Source organism: Hemicordylus capensis, chromosome 9 (genome assembly GCF_027244095.1).
Source record: "Hemicordylus capensis ecotype Gifberg chromosome 9, rHemCap1.1.pri, whole genome shotgun sequence".
In the NCBI taxonomy this organism is placed as follows: domain Eukaryota; kingdom Metazoa; phylum Chordata; class Lepidosauria; order Squamata; family Cordylidae; genus Hemicordylus; species Hemicordylus capensis.
The window spans coordinates 3,786,403-3,805,312 of record NC_069665.1 but is presented as its reverse complement, the minus strand read 5'-3'; the positions used below and the strand labels follow the sequence as shown (position 1 = coordinate 3,805,312).

General features: G+C 45.8%; 2 protein-coding genes across 4 annotated transcripts in view; one reads left to right on the top strand and one right to left on the bottom strand.

Moving 5' to 3' along the window:
- COQ9 (coenzyme Q9) overlaps positions 1-3,879 on the bottom strand; it is a 17,691-nt gene extending 13,812 nt beyond the window's left edge. The window contains exons 1-2 of the mRNA XM_053270611.1: positions 3,742-3,879; positions 876-1,047 (exon numbers count right to left, since the gene is read on the bottom strand). Of these exons, the coding sequence (XP_053126586.1) occupies positions 876-1,047; positions 3,742-3,805 (236 nt within the window). The 5' untranslated portion in view covers positions 3,806-3,879. The remainder of the gene's footprint in view (positions 1-875; positions 1,048-3,741) is intronic.
- Positions 3,880-18,910, top strand: CIAPIN1 (cytokine induced apoptosis inhibitor 1). 3 transcript variants are annotated; one of them, XM_053270612.1, is made up of 9 exons: positions 3,880-4,030; positions 7,047-7,222; positions 8,553-8,708; positions 9,075-9,151; positions 11,926-12,094; positions 14,133-14,203; positions 16,779-16,894; positions 17,910-17,979; positions 18,211-18,910. In XM_053270612.1, the coding sequence occupies exons 2-9, from the start codon at positions 7,069-7,071 to the stop codon at positions 18,319-18,321; spliced, it is 924 nt and encodes a 307-aa protein (XP_053126587.1). In that variant the 5' UTR covers positions 3,880-4,030; positions 7,047-7,068; the 3' UTR covers positions 18,322-18,910. The 3 variants fall into 3 exon arrangements, with proteins under 3 accessions (XP_053126587.1, XP_053126588.1, XP_053126589.1); XM_053270613.1 differs by lacking the exon at positions 3,880-4,030 and adding an exon at positions 4,185-4,441; XM_053270614.1 differs by lacking the exon at positions 3,880-4,030 and adding an exon at positions 6,734-6,894.

The window sequence follows — 18,910 nt, the reverse complement described above, 5'->3', positions numbered from 1 at the left end:
TTGGGAGATGCAGGTAGGCTACCTTTGGGGACGGGGCCATTGTTCAGTAGTGGAGCACCTGCTTTACATACAGAAAGTATCAGGTGCAATCCCTGGAAGCATCTCCAGGTAGGGCTGGGAGAGATTTTTGCCTGAAACCTTGGAGTGCTGCTTCCAGTCAGTGCAGACAATACTGAACTAGATGGACCAACAGTCTGACTCGGTATAAGGCAGCTTCCTGTCTTCTATGTGCCTAAGGCCAGGGAATTGGTAAAGTCCAATAGCAAACCAAAACTACTCTTTCCGTTTTACTAATTTTGTGAGCTCCAGCAGTATACTGGAGGGGTGGAGTAAAAATATTTTAAATAAACATCTCAATGCACACACCTTGCATATAGTCTTACAAAACAACTGTTTGTCTGTAAACAAAGGGATAGTGGCTGTTGCCAGTGTACCTCCTGTTTCTTTTTAGAGTGTGAGCCCTTTATGGAAATGGAACCATCTTCACCTTGTTATTCTTTCTCTGTGTAAACTGCTTTTGATAACTTTTGTTGAAAAGCAGTATATAAATAATAATAGTAGTAATAGATGCCTGATACATTCAGGAATCAGCTTTTCACAGGGCCATTTGATTGTCAACACCGTTTGTGTACAGTTAATACTAGAAGAAGCACTGAGATGCTGCTCATGTTGTCTTGGGATTACGGACAGTGGAAGGAGATAATAGAACCGCGCAGATGTGTGTTTCAAAAAGGTTTGCACTGGAACAAATGCCCCCAGGGATGCAGCAACATCACACCCTGCTTACAATTCAAAGGATGACACCAGAATTGGCTGTTTATTTGAGAGAAATGAGCTCTCAGAGTTTTTGCTCCGGGGGAATCCCTGTAGATTACCTGGGGCGTGAGTGTGGATGCTCTTGATCATGCTGCTCACCCACAGGTGGAGACTCCACATGCTCCTGGCTGGAAGACTGTGGTGGCGGCTGCTTCTGCTCTTCTGAAGCTCTCTGCAGCACAGCTGCAGTGTGGACGGCATGCTGAGCTGGATACAGCCGGTGTCTGACAACTGAATGAGAAACCAGATCAGCAAGACAAGCGATTCCCCTTACTGACAGTTTCGACAATGGCACCGTTAAAATACAATCTTTACTATGTGGAGAGCAGTTAGAATGTGTGAATAGGGCTGAGGACTCCCAAGTCTAAATCCTCATTCAGGAAGCAACCTGGGTGACAACAGTCCAGTCATCTCTCAGGTCAACCACAAGGTTGTTGGAAGGACAATGGGTTAAGCAGGGGGAAATACACACCAACCAAAACTTAGAGGAAGGGTGGGGCAAAGATATAATACTGACAACCAACGCATTGTTACTTATATCACACAAACCTATTGAGAAACAACACTTTATAAGGGAAGCCAAGAGAAAATGGCTTGTTCGGGACACCTTATAAATATACAAAGGATAAGTAGCGACTGGATCCCAGGTTCATGTCCATACTTTACTCACTGGACAAAACCACCTCAATAATTGGGCTGGATTATTTGTACAAGTGTATGCAGTTACAATTCCAAACAGTATACACTTTTAAAGCCTTTTTGAAAGCATGAAACACTTATTGTTCAGAAGCTCCAACATGCCAAAGGAAGTTAACTACCACAACTGGCAAGTTAGCCAAGAGCCTATTTCCAACAATGAAATTAGATGAGGGGTTCTCAACCTGTGGTACTCCAGATGTTGCTGAACTACAACTCCCATTATCCCCAGCTACAATTTATTGATGCAAGTTGCAGTTCAGCAACATCTGGAGTACCACAGCTTGGGAACCCCTGACTTAGATTATGTCAGCATGTCACTATTACTTATTCAGTCATTGGTCAGTATAAACATACTTCATACTGGATTGCTGTAGAAACAAACATTTCTTTTCACCCAAACATAGCTTTTTCTAAGCAGATTTGATCAGTTGTGCTATGCTGCTCAAAGTGGAAAAATGTAGAAGTCCGAGTTCTACATTGAACTCGGGTCATTTGGCAAGGAATATGCATGTCATTGCTGGAAAAGTGAGGTTTGCTCTACCCTTTACTCAACAAACACCTTCAGAGTAAAATCCACTCACATGGCACAAAGCTTCCTAAATGCACAGAGAAACAGGAACCCAGGAAGCTGCCTTATTGGTTCATGTAACTCTAGATTGTCTACACTGACTGCCAGCAGCTTGCCAAGGTTACAAGCAGGAATCTTTCCTAGAGATACTTGGAGATACTGCCTTCTGCACACAAAGCAGATGCTCTTCCACTGAGGTATACCACCATATCCATCTGAAGCTGTCAGTTAAGGTTATAAGCAGGGCTGCAGAAATCCACTAGTCTATTAGTTTATGTTGAGTGAAAAATGATGCCTGACGAGTTAAAAAAAAAAAAGTCTTGATAAGCAATATACCAACATAGCTTGATGAGTAAAGTATTTTGTCTGGTTGATAAACTGAGCCAACATTTCTTCACCCTGGGTTATCAGGCATGGGCCGGGCATTTGCATAGCAGATCCTTTCTACTTGTACAAGGAGATCTTTATCAGGGGCTCTTCTCGGGGTGCCCCGAAGGTGAGGTGCTATGGAGAAGAGAAACTTTTAGGCTAGGCCAACCCATTTTGAGAAGGCATGCCTGGCACCTTCATTTTTGGGTGCCAAGCAAATACTTTTTATTTCCCCAGGCCTTGAAAACTGCCAAACTCTTTTCATTTGTTGTGTTTTTGTTCAACTGTTTCCATTTTGTTCTCTTTTTACTCCTAAAGACAATTCTTGTTACTTTTTAAAGACAGTCTCTCTTTATGCACTGTGACTATATAAGTATATAAATTAACAAGCATCAAGGAAATAAATCTGAATGACCAGGAATTTTAGAAGTTGTAACAAAAGCGTTTGGGTGGTGTACATATGACAAAGAGGAACAAAATTCATTCATTTTATATGGTTTTTATTTGAGCTCCCTGAAGCCCTGTAGAAGAATTAATGTACTGAAGGGTGCTATAAATTTTTAGCAGACTTAAGATTGCTGCTATCCAGTTTTGATCTGTTGGGTTTATTTTACTCATTTTTGTGGCTGTCATTCTTGTGTGCCCGCTACAGGTCACCCCGATAATTTTAATTTCAAAGTGGGGCATACTTTTTCACTAGGCAGTGATTTTCATACAGGTTGCTTTTCTCGGTTTGTACACGTGTCTTTCTATTTTTACTACATTTTGCTTTTGGGAAACAAAAGAAATACTTTGGGAAACAAAAACGGGGAGTGCTGTTTAAGAACAACCAAAAAAGCAGAGCCCACATTCAACAATAAAGAGCGAGCACTGAGTCCACGAAGGGAGCCACGCAGCAGGCCTGCCCAACGCTCCCCCGCCAAGGGGCTGGGGGTCAAGCCGAGACGAAGGGAAAGGCACTCTGCACACACTCAGAGGCACCCTTGCGGCGTCCGCCCCGCCTCCTCCTCCAAGTCCTCGAAGCCCCAGCCTTGGGAAGAGGCGGGGGGGGGGGTGGAACGAGCCCCCTTGGGAAACAGCTCCAGCCCAGAGTCATTTGCATATGCAAATGAGGCCCTTGAATCACCTCAGGCGCCTCTTGCCCTTCACTTCACCTCCCCCCCGGGGGCGGCGGACTGCAGAGCCCGGCCTGCTCCCGGCGCGGGAAGCAGCTGGCCGCCGCGCCCGCGCTCCTCTCCCACCGGCCGCCGCGCTCCCCGCTTCCTCATCGCGCCCGCGAGCAGCCTCACCCGCCTGGCAGCGCAGCAGCCGCCAGCTCGCTCGCCTCAGACTCGCCGCTGCGGCCGCCGCCATCTTTGATGCGGGTCAGGGTGGTGCCGACGCCTCCAGCAGCCAGGCCCGTCTTGCCGCGGCCGCCATCTTTGGTGCGGGCAAGAGGAGGCGAGCTCTGGGCGTGGCCTGAAAGCGGGAGGCGGCCCGTCGCGAGTCGGAAGTGCGTCACCAGCCGGAAAGGGCCCCCTCGACCACCAGAGTGGAGCGAGGAGCGACGGCGGGTTGCTGCTGCGGAGGCGAAAAGAGGTGAGGGAGCGAACGGCGCGGCGGGCCGGGATGGGCTCCCTGCGAGGCCCGCCCGGTGGGGCTAGAGAAGGGAGGCTCGCCTCTCGTTTGCGCACGCGCGCCCCCTGGCCTGGGGGAAAGCTCTGATGACGTCATCCCTGGGCTCTCCGGATTTGTATGCCGCTGCTCAGCCAAAGTGGCCGAAGCGGCTTGCCTGGAAGAATCCCGATAAGATGCTTCCCTCTCTCCAGAGGGCTCGTGGTCGGGAAGGGATTAGGGGAGGCAGAGACCGCAGCAGCATCTTCTTCATGAGACACACACGCCCTCCACTTTCTCATTCGCAACTTTTAGATCCCGCTTTGAGTCTGGTTTGTACTCTCTGCTGTTAAGAAGGCATCTCGTCTGCTTTGCGCAGAGCAGCTCGCAGAGTTAGTAAGTGGTGCACTGGAGGGGAAATAATAGGGGTATATGCCTTTTAAAGAATAGACAGGCCACTGGCAGGGATGCTGTGCTGGGGATGGAGAGGGCCAGTTGCTCTCCCCCTGCTAAATATGAGAGAACCACCACTTTGATAGGTGCCTCTTTGCTCAATTAGCAGGGGTTATGTGGCCTTCTCTTGTCTTTTGCCGGGAGGATCTGCCCACTGCAGCCTCGTTTCCTTCCCTTCGCCCAGTATCTAATCACAGAAACTCATCTCGGATCCTTTTGTCCTCCTTGGGAGCACCCTAGCTCTTTAAACTAGCTCTGTAGTTTAAAGGCTTGATCCTCCTCCCAGGTTTCCTAAAGGACTCTTGCTTTTCAGGTTGAGCAGCACTCGTTTTCCAGTTCCTATTGGCATACAAGGGCATTTAGTCTGAAACTAAACAGGCAGAAAGAGCAAAAGGCCTCAGAAGGAATCTTGTTTAGAAAACGGCAGTGGCAGCCCATGGTTGAAACCTGAGTCCTGTTGCCTTCCACAAAAAGAGAGGACCCCAGTGGAAATAGCAAGCTCCCTAAACTGGATCTGCAGACTTGGTTTCATAACTTGCTGCACTCTTATCTGCTGATGCTCTTTGGGATTGTTTAGTTTTCATTGGTTGCCTGAGACCTCCTTCCTGCTTAAGTCTACTGTTAGTGCTTTTCTAAAATTCTTATCTTTACCATTTGGAGGAGGATGGGTTCTCTCTCATTAAAGATTGGTTATGTTAAATGTGTGCTGCTGAGATAAGGAAGAAATTCCTTCCTCTTCTGTGTGTTCCATTTTTGTGTTTTTTGTTTCTTAGTATACTATAAACCTACCATGCTATAACTGAAAATGAATTCCTTGGTTGAAGATTTGAGAAGAGATGCTTTTAATTTAATTTTAATCTATCAGCCAGCCCAGAAATGTAGAAGCCGGACAGTGGTCACAATTCGGGTACTTATTAACAGACATTATGGAGTGGAGGGATATATGGGCTTCTCTTTATCTCCCAGAGTTGCCGGGGTCTCCCTCTAAATATCCTAGACAGCATGGCTCCCTGGCACCTGGGATTTGTCAAGCTCTCATTTAAGCAGAGTCGCATTGATATTAATTGATAAGTTTCAATCGAAGTGGAGCCAGTCGATAAAGGAAAGATTATTGTTCTATGGGTTTTCCACTGAGTTCTTACCCCCTTTGCCCTGGAGCTTTGATGGGGCCAAAATGATGCTCAAACAAAGGGGTTTGGATATGGAATTTCAGAATGGGGTAGGCAAACTCTCCAATTCTATTAAGAGTTGGTGGATATCACCTTTCTTTCTTTCTTTCTTTCTTTCTTCTAATTTAAAATCTATAAAATACAAACATTAAAGCTTAAAACCAGCTGTTTACCTATCTACTGTTACAGTCCCAAAACGACAAAGAGCATTTACCTTCACTCAATTTAATGCTTTCCCATCAGTGTGGCTGGAGGGCAGATATAAAAGAACTCCATATTATTTACATAATGCCTAGGTGACTTACCCTGTAAAATTAGAGTCCCTTTTTTATCTTACTTACGTAGATCAGAGGAATTTTATGTTTCTTATCTCCTCTCCTACAAAAATGTACATGTAACTTCATGAATTGCTACATTTTGGGCCATTGCACACAACATGTGTTAAGAAGTTTTGAAGGCTTCCCTCATTATCGTAGATGGTGATAGTTAAGTAATTGTATATAGGTTTCTTGTGTTCCAGATTGATTTATTAGATAGTTTCATATGGATGGTGATGTGTTTCATTCTGGTGTGCTGGTAATAAAGATCTGCATCTGAATAATAAAGATCTGAATCTGAAAAACTGGCTGAGTGTGGCGGAGTTCAGACATAACAAACTATTCTTTTAGTGAAGCTATAGTTTTATGTTATGTCTGGACTTAAGCCTCCCCACAAACCAAGGCTTGTTTGGGGGTAACCATACCAGAACCTGAAACCACCATTTGAAGCTAGTTTGCAAGCCATGATTTATACCAAGTGTGTTTTTCAGTTTGAATTTAGAGACCATGGGCAAGCCACAGTTAGGACCCCTGCTAACTGGGCAAAGAGGCACTCTTCAAAAGTGGTGGTTCTCCTTGTATTAAGCAGGGGGTGATCAAGTGGCCCTATTCCACCCCAGCACAGAATCTTGCCAGTGGCTGTCTACCTTGTTTCTTTTTAGATTGTGAGCCCTTTGGAACAGGGCATTATTTTTCCCCAGTGTAAACCACTTTCAGAACTTTTGTTGGAAAGTGATATATAAATATTTGTAGGAGGAGGACAACCATCAATCCATCTCAAGAAGCTGCTTTACCATTGGAATAGGAGCGAATCTGCATCCTGCACTGATGGGGAGACAAAAGCAGAGCTCAGACATGGTTGGCCTGTTTGTCTTGAAGCTGCAGCCATGATGCAGAGTCTTGGCTGAAGGTAGCACCGACTGATTTTGCATTATGCCTGAACTCATCCAATAACTTATTAGACCAATATTCACAACCAGGAGCTAATGGATTAAGTAAATCTCTAATCTTTGCCTCTTGCTTCATGCAAATGTCCTTGGTTTTTGTCATCAATCCTTCCAGTCCAGCAATTATTTCAGACACGATGGAGCACGGGATCTCTGCCGGCCAGCAAGTGGCCCTGGTTTGGGATAGCCACTCGTCCCCAGAGGCACTCCAAAGCCTTGTGCAGAAGATTCAGGCTGTTGTGGGAGCTGAAGGTGGCGTGTCTGTAGAAAACCTCAACCAGCTACTCAAGTGTAAGAGCTCGAAAGTATTCAATGTGTTGTTTAAGATGGTGCGGGACAGATAGGAGTTAAGACCATTAGAATTCCTCACCGGGTCACTAACAGCATGAGAAAATGCCCTTTGCCTGTCGTACTGCTTGTGCTGGGCAGCAGTGGCATTTCCTTGGACAACGTGGACAGAACCTGTGTCTGTCTAAAGAGAGAGCTGCCTTCCATTGAAACGCGGCATCAGTCCCTCTGTCTCAGCACTGTCTATGCTGACTTTAAAAAAATTTTTTTTACATTTTATATCCTGCTCTTCTTCCAAGGAGCCCAGAGTGGTGTACAACTACATACTTAAGTTTCTCCTCCCAACCTAACCTCCCAACCTGTGAGGAAGGTTAGGCTGAGAGACAAGTGGCTGGCCCAGAGCCACCCAGTAAGTTTCATGGCTGAATGGGGATTTGAACTTGGGTCTCCCCGGTCCTGGTCCAGCACTCTAGCTACTACACCACGCGATTGACAGCAGCTTCTAGGGTTTTCAGTGGGGGCCATTTCCAGCCCGACTTGGAGATACCAGGAATTGAACCTGAGACCTTCTCCATGCAGTGTGTCCACCAATGCGCCCATTTTATATATGTATATGTATATATACACACACACACACACAGAGTAGTTCTGGTAAAAACTAATTCGCCTACTTTCCTTTCACTGTAATCTTAATTGATAATTGCCATCTTCACAACTTAGCCCACTTCTGCCTCAAACGTTCATGCACCTGCTATCTCAAATTGGGGTAGATGACCTCATCACAAACTACCCTGTTGAGGTGTCCCTATGTGTCCATACAACAGTACTCAATGTGGTTCAAATCAGTTCAGAAGTTAGCCCACTTGTGCCTCAAACGTTCTCATGTCCACCATCTTGGGGTGGATGAAATCATCACAAATGCCGCCTCTGAGGTGTCCCTACAACTGGACCAAATTTGGTTCAAATTGGTCCAAAGGCAGAGAGTAACAGAAACGTAGGCTAAAAACCGCCCTGAGCCATTTTGGAAGGGCGGTATATAAATCAAATAAATAAATAACTAAATAATAAAAAGTCTCCTTATTTTTGCCTGGCTGATCCAGATTGCATGACTGACCTCAACGTGCCTTAAACTTCTGCTCAGTGACTGGCTTACATGATGTGAAGGTGACCTTCAGCAAAGCTTTCAAAGATTGCTACTTGGAGGGTTTTCCCCAAACTGTGGTGATTTCACCACTCGGAATGTATAGTTCTCAACTTGGTCAATTGTGATATTATGTGTGTATGTAAAGTTACTAGAATGTACATGTACATGCTTACCATTGTATATTTTCAGCATCCTATAAGGAGTCCCAGTTTGATGTGCTTCTGTCTGGACTGGTGCCTGGCAGCTTAACGGTGCATAGTGCAGAAATACTAGCTGAAATGGCTCGGATAGTCAAGCCGGGGGGCCGTATCCTCCTGAAGGAAGTAGTGACAACAACAGAAGCAGGTAAGGAACAGTTGGCCCCTCTTGGACTGTGTGCTTCAGAAAAATAGAGCAGCCAAAGGCGCATTGTTGGGTGTCAGCCAATGTGGAGTGCATCAGAAGGTTGGTGTTGAGTTGACACTGATAATTGCATCTTCATGAGAATTAAGATCAGCTGCAGGGCTTTTGGGGAACTTGCAGCCAAGATACTAATGAGAGGCTAAGCCACTCTCTGTGTCACTGGAGAAATCCATGGCTAATACTTCCTTAATCACATCAGGCACTAAAAGGTCCAGGCTTAGGTGTTCTCTCCTGTTGGCTTCTCAAGTTTTGTGCGCCACACCCAGTTCTTAATTATGGGCTTTGCTTTCTCCCTGCTGTACCTCCCAGGTAACAACAGGAAACTCAAGACAGTAACCAAGTTATCCACCGCTCTGACACTCTCTGGATTAGTGGAAGTGAAGGAGGTATGTGTGCAGATTTGGAGTCTTCTGCAGATTATCTACTCAAGAAACAGGCATTGTGAAAAATGCTCAGTGCTTTGTGTGTTTAAAATCTTGTTGGATTTATACAGAGAGCAAATCAAAGTAGCTTTGACAATCTTGGAATTGTGTTGATATTGTTGTGCCCAAAGGGGTAGTTTGGACCCAGAAGGCCTTGTTATTGTGTGTATATTATGCTTATGCATAAGCTTATGTATATTATGCTTATTGACTCTAAGTGTCAATAATGTACCTATCATTTTAATAACCTTCACTTAAAAGTCTTGTTCAATTTATCTCATATATATAACAGGGTGAATTTAAAATATCTTAACCCCTAAAGCTAGATACTTGGTCAATATTCCAAATATATCTCTCTCTTTCTCTCTCAGAGCAGAGACAGACCAGCCCAATTCCATTGTTACAAATTTAGACCCTTATTCCAAGGATCTGTCCAATTCCAGTGAATGCAGTCCAAGTTCTTCAACCGAGTCCATACATTGTTCTGAGACAAAGCACTTCTCAGATGCTGTGTTCTCAGCCACTTTGCACTCTGCATATGCTCTAGAGCACCTCAGAGCCAAAGGAACTGAACACTACCCCCTGAGGACTCTCTGGTCCTCTAGTGAGATAAAGCAATTTCTTGGCTGAGACATGAGAAAGACACAGACACCAAACTGTCTTTTGAATGTTTACTTAACTAATAGCAGATTTTACAGAGAAATAACAGCTGGCAGATGGTGTGTATGCATGTTGCCTTAATTATTAGCAATAACTAATACATACAAAACTACTAAGAATATCCTAAATTTGTAAGAAAAGGAAGAAGGTGGGGAGAGATAGAGATTTGGATTGGAGTGGGGGATGGAACTGAGGTTTTCCAAAAAAAGTTCATATTACCAGGCTTCAGACTAGGCTCAAGGCTGCTCTTGTTGAAAACTGGAATCTGGAGACTTGCCTCAGGTGCTGGAGGGCCTCGGAGCTTATTGAGAGCGTAGGCCTGGAAAAACCTAGAACCAAGTTCCAAGTAGAAATCTGTGCTCTGAACTCCACTCTTCGCCAGAGTTCACAAACAGGGACTCTGTGCTGTGGATAAGGCCCGGCTCACCACCGTCTCCTTTTGGACCCACACTCCACAGTGCCCAACCCAAAGAGTCAGAAGCCCTTCTTCCTTTTCTCAGAAATCTCTGTCTCTCCTTTTAACAGCATTTCGTTCATGCTCTTCAGTGAAAAATGGCTCCTGCCCTCCCTTCGGGGGGGGGGGGGACTTTCACACAGAACCTTACCAGTCTTATCACTGAAAAAAGTATCGCTTCTACCAGTTTCATACAGCCTCTAGTGTCTTTTCTTGCAGCTAAGACAGGCCTGCTCAACTTAACCCCCGCCCCATGTTTTTGAACGACAACTCCCATAATTCCCAGCCACAGTGGCCAAGAGCCAGGGATAATGGGAATTGTAGGCCAACATCTGCAGGAGGACCGAAGCTGAGCAGCCCTGAGCTTAAGACATCATGAATTTTGCTATCTCTTGAGTTTGTCTCTGAGTAACTAAAGTACAACAAAGATGAGAGATGGGCGGGGGGTGGGGGAGTGAGAACACTGTTCCCTCTAAGATGTGCACACATGCGCTCACAAGTTTTTGCATGTTCGCTCACTTCATTTAAAATCCCGCTCAGGTTGAATCAGGAAGGCTCCACTCTGAATGCCGGTATGCGCACACTGCCTTGATACTGCCACCCCGAACATAACTCATTTCGCAGAGATGAAAAAAATTAGAAGGACCACTGAGTGAGAGTAAGGGAAATCAAGAGATGCAAAATAACCTTATCGGTGCTTATTGACAGTTATCTCTAATGTTTCAGTGTGACATAAACCTTGCCTGCTCAGGTTACAATATAGTCAGATATGCATTGATTAGCATGATTATTGCAGAACTCAGGCCCAAATGGCCTTTTAAGTTTGGTGCATTATCTTGATCAGAGTTTCAAAAGCTGCTTCATCCTTAGGAGAGGAGAGCTGGTCTTCTGGTAGCAAGCATGACTTGTCCCCATAGCTAAGCAGGGTCTGCCATGGTTGCATATGAATGGGTGACTTCATGTGTGAGCACTGCAAGATATTCCCCTCAGGGGATGGAGCCGCTGTGGGAAGAGCAGAAGGTTCCAAGTTCCCTCCCTGTCTTCTCCAAGAGAGGGCTGAGAGAGATTCCTGCCTGCAACCTTGGAGAAGCCGCTGCTGGTCTGTGAAGACAATACTGAGCTAGATAGACCAATGGTCTGACTCAGTATATGGCAGTTTCCTATGTCAACATTTCTATGAGCACAACACAGCCACAGCGATCCCAGAGGAAAGCCTCTCGGTCAGCATATCTTCAGCCTCAGCACCCCATTCTCGGAGACAAAAGGTCAAAGTTCAGAGCTCCCCAAAGAATCTCCTGCTCTATGAACAGGCCTGGTATACATCTTAGGTGAGGGTCTGACTATCCCTGATACAGATCTAAGCTGAGTCCATTGCATGCATTACAATATGATTTCTGTAAGAGAAGAATATATTGTGTAATACAGTGATTCCCAACCTGGGGGCCTCCAAATGTTGCTGAACTACAACTCCCATCATCCCTGGCTCCTGGCCATCATGACTGGGGGTGTTGGGAGTTGTAATGCAGCAAGAGCTGCGGTTTGAGACCCTGATTCTAGACGATCTGTGCCTCTTCTGGGAGGATGTGAGCAAAGGATTAATACCTTGCTTTGTCTTTCATTCCAGCTGCAGAAGGAGCCTCTAGCCTCTGAGCAAACGCAGTCTATCCAGGAGCGTCTGGGCTTTCAGGGCAATGACGTCCTTTCCGTGCAGATGGAGGGCAGGAAGCCCAACTTTGAAGTAGGCTCTTCTAGTCAGCTCAAGCTATCTTTTGCCAAGAAACCAGCTCAATCTGGTGAGTGAGTGAGAGATGGGGAGTTCCCCCTTTCCCGGTGTGCTCAGGGACAGATGCACTCACTGTAGAGTCGGAATCCCGCTATTCTTTGGTCGAAGGCCCCCTAATAATGCTAGTGGGCGACTGATGGGCCGCTGTGGGGAATGGAAAGCTGGAACAGACAGGCCTCCTCGAGAGATTGTGTCCATGTGGGAATGGCGATGTTGAAACAGTAGCTCATGTGCTTTTGTACTGCTCATTTTATCGTGATCTGCGTCTTAGACTCCATTGCCCCTCTTGTTCTTAGACATACAAATAATTCTGATGAGTTTTATACAAACCTATTTCTTTCCGATACATATATCGATGTCTCGTATCTGGTGGTCAGATTCTGTACAGCTGCGATTAAGGCCCACATACAGTGTGTCGGAGATGGTTAAATTCAGATTCTTCATTTGTTTTGTTTTTATTTTGTTATCTTATTCCATTGTATGTTCTGTGTAATAGTTCTTAATTGTATATTTGTGTGTATTATTATTATTTCTTGTTTACACAGTCAGACAGGTGTTATTGACTGGTTTGTTTTATACAGACATCGAGTCTTTCCCAAAGACCTGGGATGCCAGAATTTTATTATCAGTGTTGTTGTTGTTTAGATTTCTATACTGCCCTTCCAAAAATGGCTCAGGGTGGTTTACACAAAGAAATAACGAACAAATTAGAGGGCTCCCTGTCCCCCAGGGGCTCACAATGTAAAAAATAAACAAGGCCGACCCCAGCAACAGCCACTGGAGGGATGCTATGCTGGGGGTAGATAGGGCTAGTTACTCTCCCCCTGCTAAATAAAGAGAATCACCACCTTAAAAGGTGCCTCTTTGCCCAGTTAAAACTACCGGTATATATGCATGTACTGTTATCGACATTAATTTTTGGGGACTCTTGTATCTTGATTTGAGCTGGGTGCTGATCTTTGATCGTAATAAACTCAGTTGATCTGAATTGAATTGAATTGACAGGCCTCCTTGGGCCTGATCCAGCAGGACTGTTTTTATCTTCTTAATGGCCTAGGCAGTGATAGAAATATGATCTTTGCAAACTTGATTGTGTTCTCTAGTCAGTAAGTGTAGCTTTCTCTATTGGTAGCTTCCGTTTCAGTCCCAAGAGAAACAGACTGATGATGATTGGTAGCTGTACTTCGTTTTTGATTAAAGACATTTTGCATTAGTCCATTCAACATCTTGAGACCCTCCCCCCACCCCTCTTGAAGGGTTGCATTAGACTAAGATTTGCCTGTCAGAAATGTAGGGTCCCTTGCTCTCTTTTGAACTCTGGCAGTCTATTTTATAGGACTGCAGAGGTCCCTGTACCTCTGAACATGGTGTAATACAGGGCTGCACAACTTCAGTCCTCCAGCTGTTGGACTACAATTCCCATCATCCTTGACTGTTGGTCAGTATGGCTGGGGTGATGGGAGTTGTAGTCCAACAGGCACTGGAGGGCCGAAGTTGTGCAATCCTGGCATATTATATCATCACATTCTGCACTGGCAGAAGCTTCCAAAGGGAGCCTTGTTCTGGATACATTACACTAGAGTTTTCATAGCTAATCTCCTTAAAACAAGGGTTCACATGTTTGGCCCTCCAACTTGGCCTTCCATCATCCCAGCAAATTGTGACTGGGAATAATGGAAGTTGTAGTCCAATAGTTGGAGGGCTAATTTTGCCCACACCTGATTTAGTGGGTGCTATTCATTCATTCATTCATTCAATTTCTATTCCGCCCTTCCAAAAATGGCTCAGGGCGGTTTACACAAAGAAATAACAAACAAATATGATGGATCCCTGTCCCCAAAGGGCTCACAATCTAAAAAGAAACATAAAATAGACACCGGCAACAGTCACTGGAAGTACTGTGCTGGGGGTGGATCGGGCCAGTTATTCTCCCCCTGCTAAATAAAGAGAATCATCACATTAAAAGGTGCCTCTTTGCTAAGTTTGCAGGGACTAATGTAGATCCATTATGCCATATCTCAACAACCATTCCTTCTTTTTGTCCCCAGAAAAGCTGGCTGTGGATCCAGCTGCTGCAAAACTCTGGACTCTTTCTGCCAATGATATGGATGATGACACAGTAAGTGGTGGGGTGGGGGGAGCTGAAAGATGTTGTAGAATCTATATATTTAATTCTCCTGGGTGTGCCTTTGGAACGTGCGTCCCGGCAGCCCAGCTGATTGGCTGGGCTGCGGAGGCGCCTGATTGGTCCTGGCGCACCCAGGAGAATTGCCTGGCTGGGCGGCTGCGGAGGCAAGGCAGCGGGCCAGGCCGTGCCACGGGCCAAGCGGCGGCGGGCCAGGCAGCGGCACTCTCGGGCCCGGCAGCGGCGCTACTAGGGGCGCAGATGCTATGTGCCTGGTCAGCTAGTTTATTATTATTATTATTATTTCTTGTTTACACAGTCAGACAGGTGTTATTGACTGGTTTGTTTTATCCAGACATCGAGTCCTTCCCAAGGACCTGGGATGGCTGAATTTTATTGTCACTTGTTATAGATATCGTCGCAGAATATAGGCTGTACCCAGTAAAGCTGCTTTTTGTAATTGGCTGATGGTGATTTCTGTGGCCCCGATGGTGTTGAGGTGCTCTTCAAGGTCTTTTGCAACTGCACCCAGGGCGCCAATTACCACTGGGATTATTTTGGTCTTTTTCTGCCACAGCCTTTCAATTTCAACTTGTAGATCTTTGTATTTGGTGATTTTTTTCTATTTCTTTTTCTTCTATTCTGCTATCCCCTGGTATTGCTGTGTCGATTATTTTGACTTGTTTTTCTTTCTTCTCGACTACAGTTATATCTGGTGTATTGTGTGGCAGATGTTTGTCTGTTTGTAGTCGGAAGTCCCATGATATTTTTACATCTTCATTTTCTACAACTTTTTCAATTTTATGGTCCCACCAATTCTTGGCTACAGGTAGCTTGTATTTTTGCAGATGTTCCAGTGTATCATCCCTGCTACCTTGTCATGCCTTTGTTTGTAGTCAGTCTGTGCGATCTTCTTACAACAGCTGATTAGGTGGTCCACTGTTTCATCTGCTTCTTTACAAAGGCGGCACGTGCTGTTTGTGGTGGATTTTTCGACTTTTGCTCTTATTGCATTTGTTCTTAGTGCCTGTTCTTGTGCAGCCAGTATTAAACCCTCTGTTTCTTTCTTCAAGTTGCCATTCTTAAGCCATTGCCAGGTCTTGGTGATGTCTGATTTTCCACTTATATTGTGCAAATATTGACCATGCAGGGGCTTATTTCTCCATTTTTCTGCTCGGTTCTTGACTTGTTCTTTCTTGTAGGCCTGCTTTCTTTCATTGGTGTTGAATAGTTTTGCGTTATCGACCATTTGAAGCGCATCTTCTTCACTGTCCTTGATATATTCTTCAAGGCCTCTTTTCTCCTCCTCTACTGTTTGATGGACTTGCAGCATTCCTCTTCCACCTGAGCTGCGAGGGAGGTAGAGCCTATCGACATCACTGCGGGGGTGCAGAGCATGATTGATGGTCATGATTTTCCTGGTTTTACGATCTAGCGTCTCTAGCTCTGCCTGGGTCCAGTCTATTATTCCTGTAGTGTATCTGATAACAGGTATAGCCCAGGTGTTTATGGCTTGTATGGTGTTCCCGCCATTGAGTTTGGACTTGAGGATTTTTCTAACTCTCCTGATGTTCACTCCTAATTTTTCTTTTAACTTCAGTGTGTGCGATGTTATCAGCCTGGAGAATGCCCAAGTATTTGTAAGGTTCTTTCTCTTCCAGGTTCTTGATCTTGCTTCCATTGGGCAGTTCTATTCCTTCTGTTTTTGTTATTTTTCCTCTGTTCATTATTAATGCAGCACACTTGTCTAGTCCAAACTCCATTGCTATATCGCTACTGAATATACGGATAGTGTTTAGCAGTGATTCGATTTCTGACTGGGACTTTCCATACAACTTCAGATCGTCCATGTACAGCAGATGGTTGATTTTACTTGACGTTTTAGATGTTTGGTATCCGAGGCTTGTTTTGTTTAGTATTTGTGAAAGTGGGGTCATGGCGATTACAAACAACAGAGGGGATAGTGAGTCCCCTTGGAAAATGCCTCTTCTAATGCTAACCTGTCCAAGTGCCTCGCCATTGATTGTTAACTGTGTACTCCACATGCTCATTGCTTTTTTTAATAAATATCTGAATAATAATAATAATAATTATTATTATTATTATTAATTTAGAGTTAGAAGGGACCCTGACGGTAATTTAGTCTAATCCCCTGCTCAGGGCAGGAATCTGCTACGGCAGTTCCTGACAGATGGCCGCCCAGCCTGTGTCTGAAAACCCTCCAGCAAAGGAGAGCCCACCTCTGCATGAGGCAGGCTGTTCCACTGTCCAACAGCTCTTACAGTTAGGAAATTCCTGCTCATGTCTAACCTGAATTTGTTTCCTTCTAAGTTCAATCCATTGTATATTGTGATCTTTATCCACCTGTTGTTTTTTTTAGGAGAGTTTGTATTCTGTGCATTTCTCTGTGGTCAGATCCACAACACGTTACTGCTGCTGCTTTACTGTGAAATAGCTACAACCGTCTGCAACAGTCACAGCAGGAACTCGCCCAAAGTGGGGGGAAAGACTTAACGTAAACATTTTCATTTTGTGCGCATTAGCGTCTGTATTCTCGGCCTCTTTTCAGGATCTCCTCGATTCAGATGAGCTGCTGGATCCTGAGGATTTGAAAAAGCCAGACCCAGCTTCACTCAGAGCCCCCTCCTGTAGGGAATCTGGAAAGAAGAAAGCCTGTAAGAACTGGTAAGTGCTAAAAGGCAGGAACACACTGACCCCCAAGCTGGATTGGATCTGGGGATCGTAAGCCTGGAAGCTGGTTACTCTTACTGGACAAGGGAGGTCACACATTGAATGGCATGAATGAAGCTTCAGAGTGTTGGAAACAAGACTTTCCCATTGCAGGCTGCTCAAGTATCCGTGTTATTATATTTTTAAAAATTTGATCTAGATTTAATCAGTCAAGTTGGATGAAACCGCGTAGGTTCTCACCACTTGTCACTCTGCAGTGGTCCAGTTACCTCCCAGGGTGCTCTCCAGCCTGTCCTCTAGCAGGCTCTTTCTTTGAAGAAATATTTGCTGGAATGTGGCCTTGACGGTGCCTCTCACTTCTTCCTCTCACTTCTTCTTAGAGCCTTCTTGCTACACTTACAACCCGTTTAGCTTTGCTGCTTGGATCAGTGATGCTGTGCCTGTTTCTGAAACAGGGCAGCAAAATGTCATCAAGGTGTAAGAGGGGGGAAATCCAGCCAGGAAGTTATAGGGATATCGGACGCTGCCATATACTGAGTCAGACCCTTGGTCTGTCTCACTCAGTATTGTCTACACGGACTGGCAGCGGCTTCTCCAAGGTTGCAGGCAGGAGTCTCTCTCAGCCCTATCTTGGAGATGCTGCCAGGGAGGGAACTGGGAACCTTCTGCATGCATGAAGAGATGTGGGGCTGCCATCGTACAAACACATGCTGAAGGTCATTGTCATCCAGCAACATCTGGGGACCCAAGTTTGAGGACCCCTGCAAAATCTTTGCATGATGTTATAACCACCTTTGTAACCGAAATGCCCGCATCGTCGCCCCTAGTTTATTCCTGCTGCTTCCCCCACCCTCCCCTTCCTCCGTTGTCTCCCTTGTGTTGATTTTTGGATTGTGAGCCCCTTGGGGGCAGAGTCCTGACCTCTGGTTCCTCGTAAAGCATTGCGCACGTGGTGCTCTATCAGTATCCAAGTCACCAAAGAGACTCATCCATCCTCTTCCTTCCGCAGCACGTGTGGCCTTGCTGAAGAGCTAGAACAGGAGAGGAAGAGCTCACAGCCCAAATCCGCTTGTGGAAATGTAAGGATGAACGCTGAAATTGCCCGTACCAACTGGTTTTATCCCAGAGCATTTGCGACTTAATGCCAGCTTCGTAACATCACTGCACGCGCGATGCACTTTCCTGCATGGCTATGTTTGCCTTGATCAAAGTTCCACTGGACATTTCATGCAGGGAAAATGATCACGCTCAGCACTCCCAAGTGCTTCCCTTGGCAGGAACCTGACGCCCCCTTTCTTCTCTCCCCACAGTGCTACTTGGGGGACGCATTCCGCTGTGCCAGCTGTCCTTACCGGGGCATGCCAGCCTTCAAACCTGGGGAGAAGATCCTCCTGAATGAGAACAACCTTCACGATGCCTGAAAGAGGGGTAGACCCCCAACTCCTGGCACACAGCTGTCCAAGACTTCCGGGCTCCTGACCGCTCTGCTGTCAAAACTCACGCGCTGGGAAAAAACCCCTCCTAAAAGGGGAGGAGAGTAGGGGGCTTCGGGGGGGGGTAGCAGCTGGGCTGCCGGGAGCTAAAGGGAAGACCTTGCATTCCAGACTCGCTTCTGAGTAGCTCATCATCGTCACTGTTCACAGCGTTCCTATTTATGAACGTGTCCTTGGGAGCACCAGGGGCTCCTTAAAACGAGTCTGTATTGGCATCTAGGCATCTGTGGTCTGCCTCGTAGACAAGGCCGCTGCGAGGGATGCCTTGAATTGCTGAGCCAGTGTGCCAACCCACTGCCCACCCCCTTCCTGCTTGCTTCTGTCAATGGGTCGTTCTTCCATTCAGAGGAGCAGGAAGCGATCGCTGTAAAAGCTACCAGGATGCCAGCAAGAGGAACCGACAGGGGTGGTTTCGCGCCAAGGAAAGTATTGAAGGCTTGCCGAAGATTGTCAAAAGAGGCTGGGGCAGGGGATTGTTCTTACTAAACACAATAAAAGGGTACACCACAGCATTAAA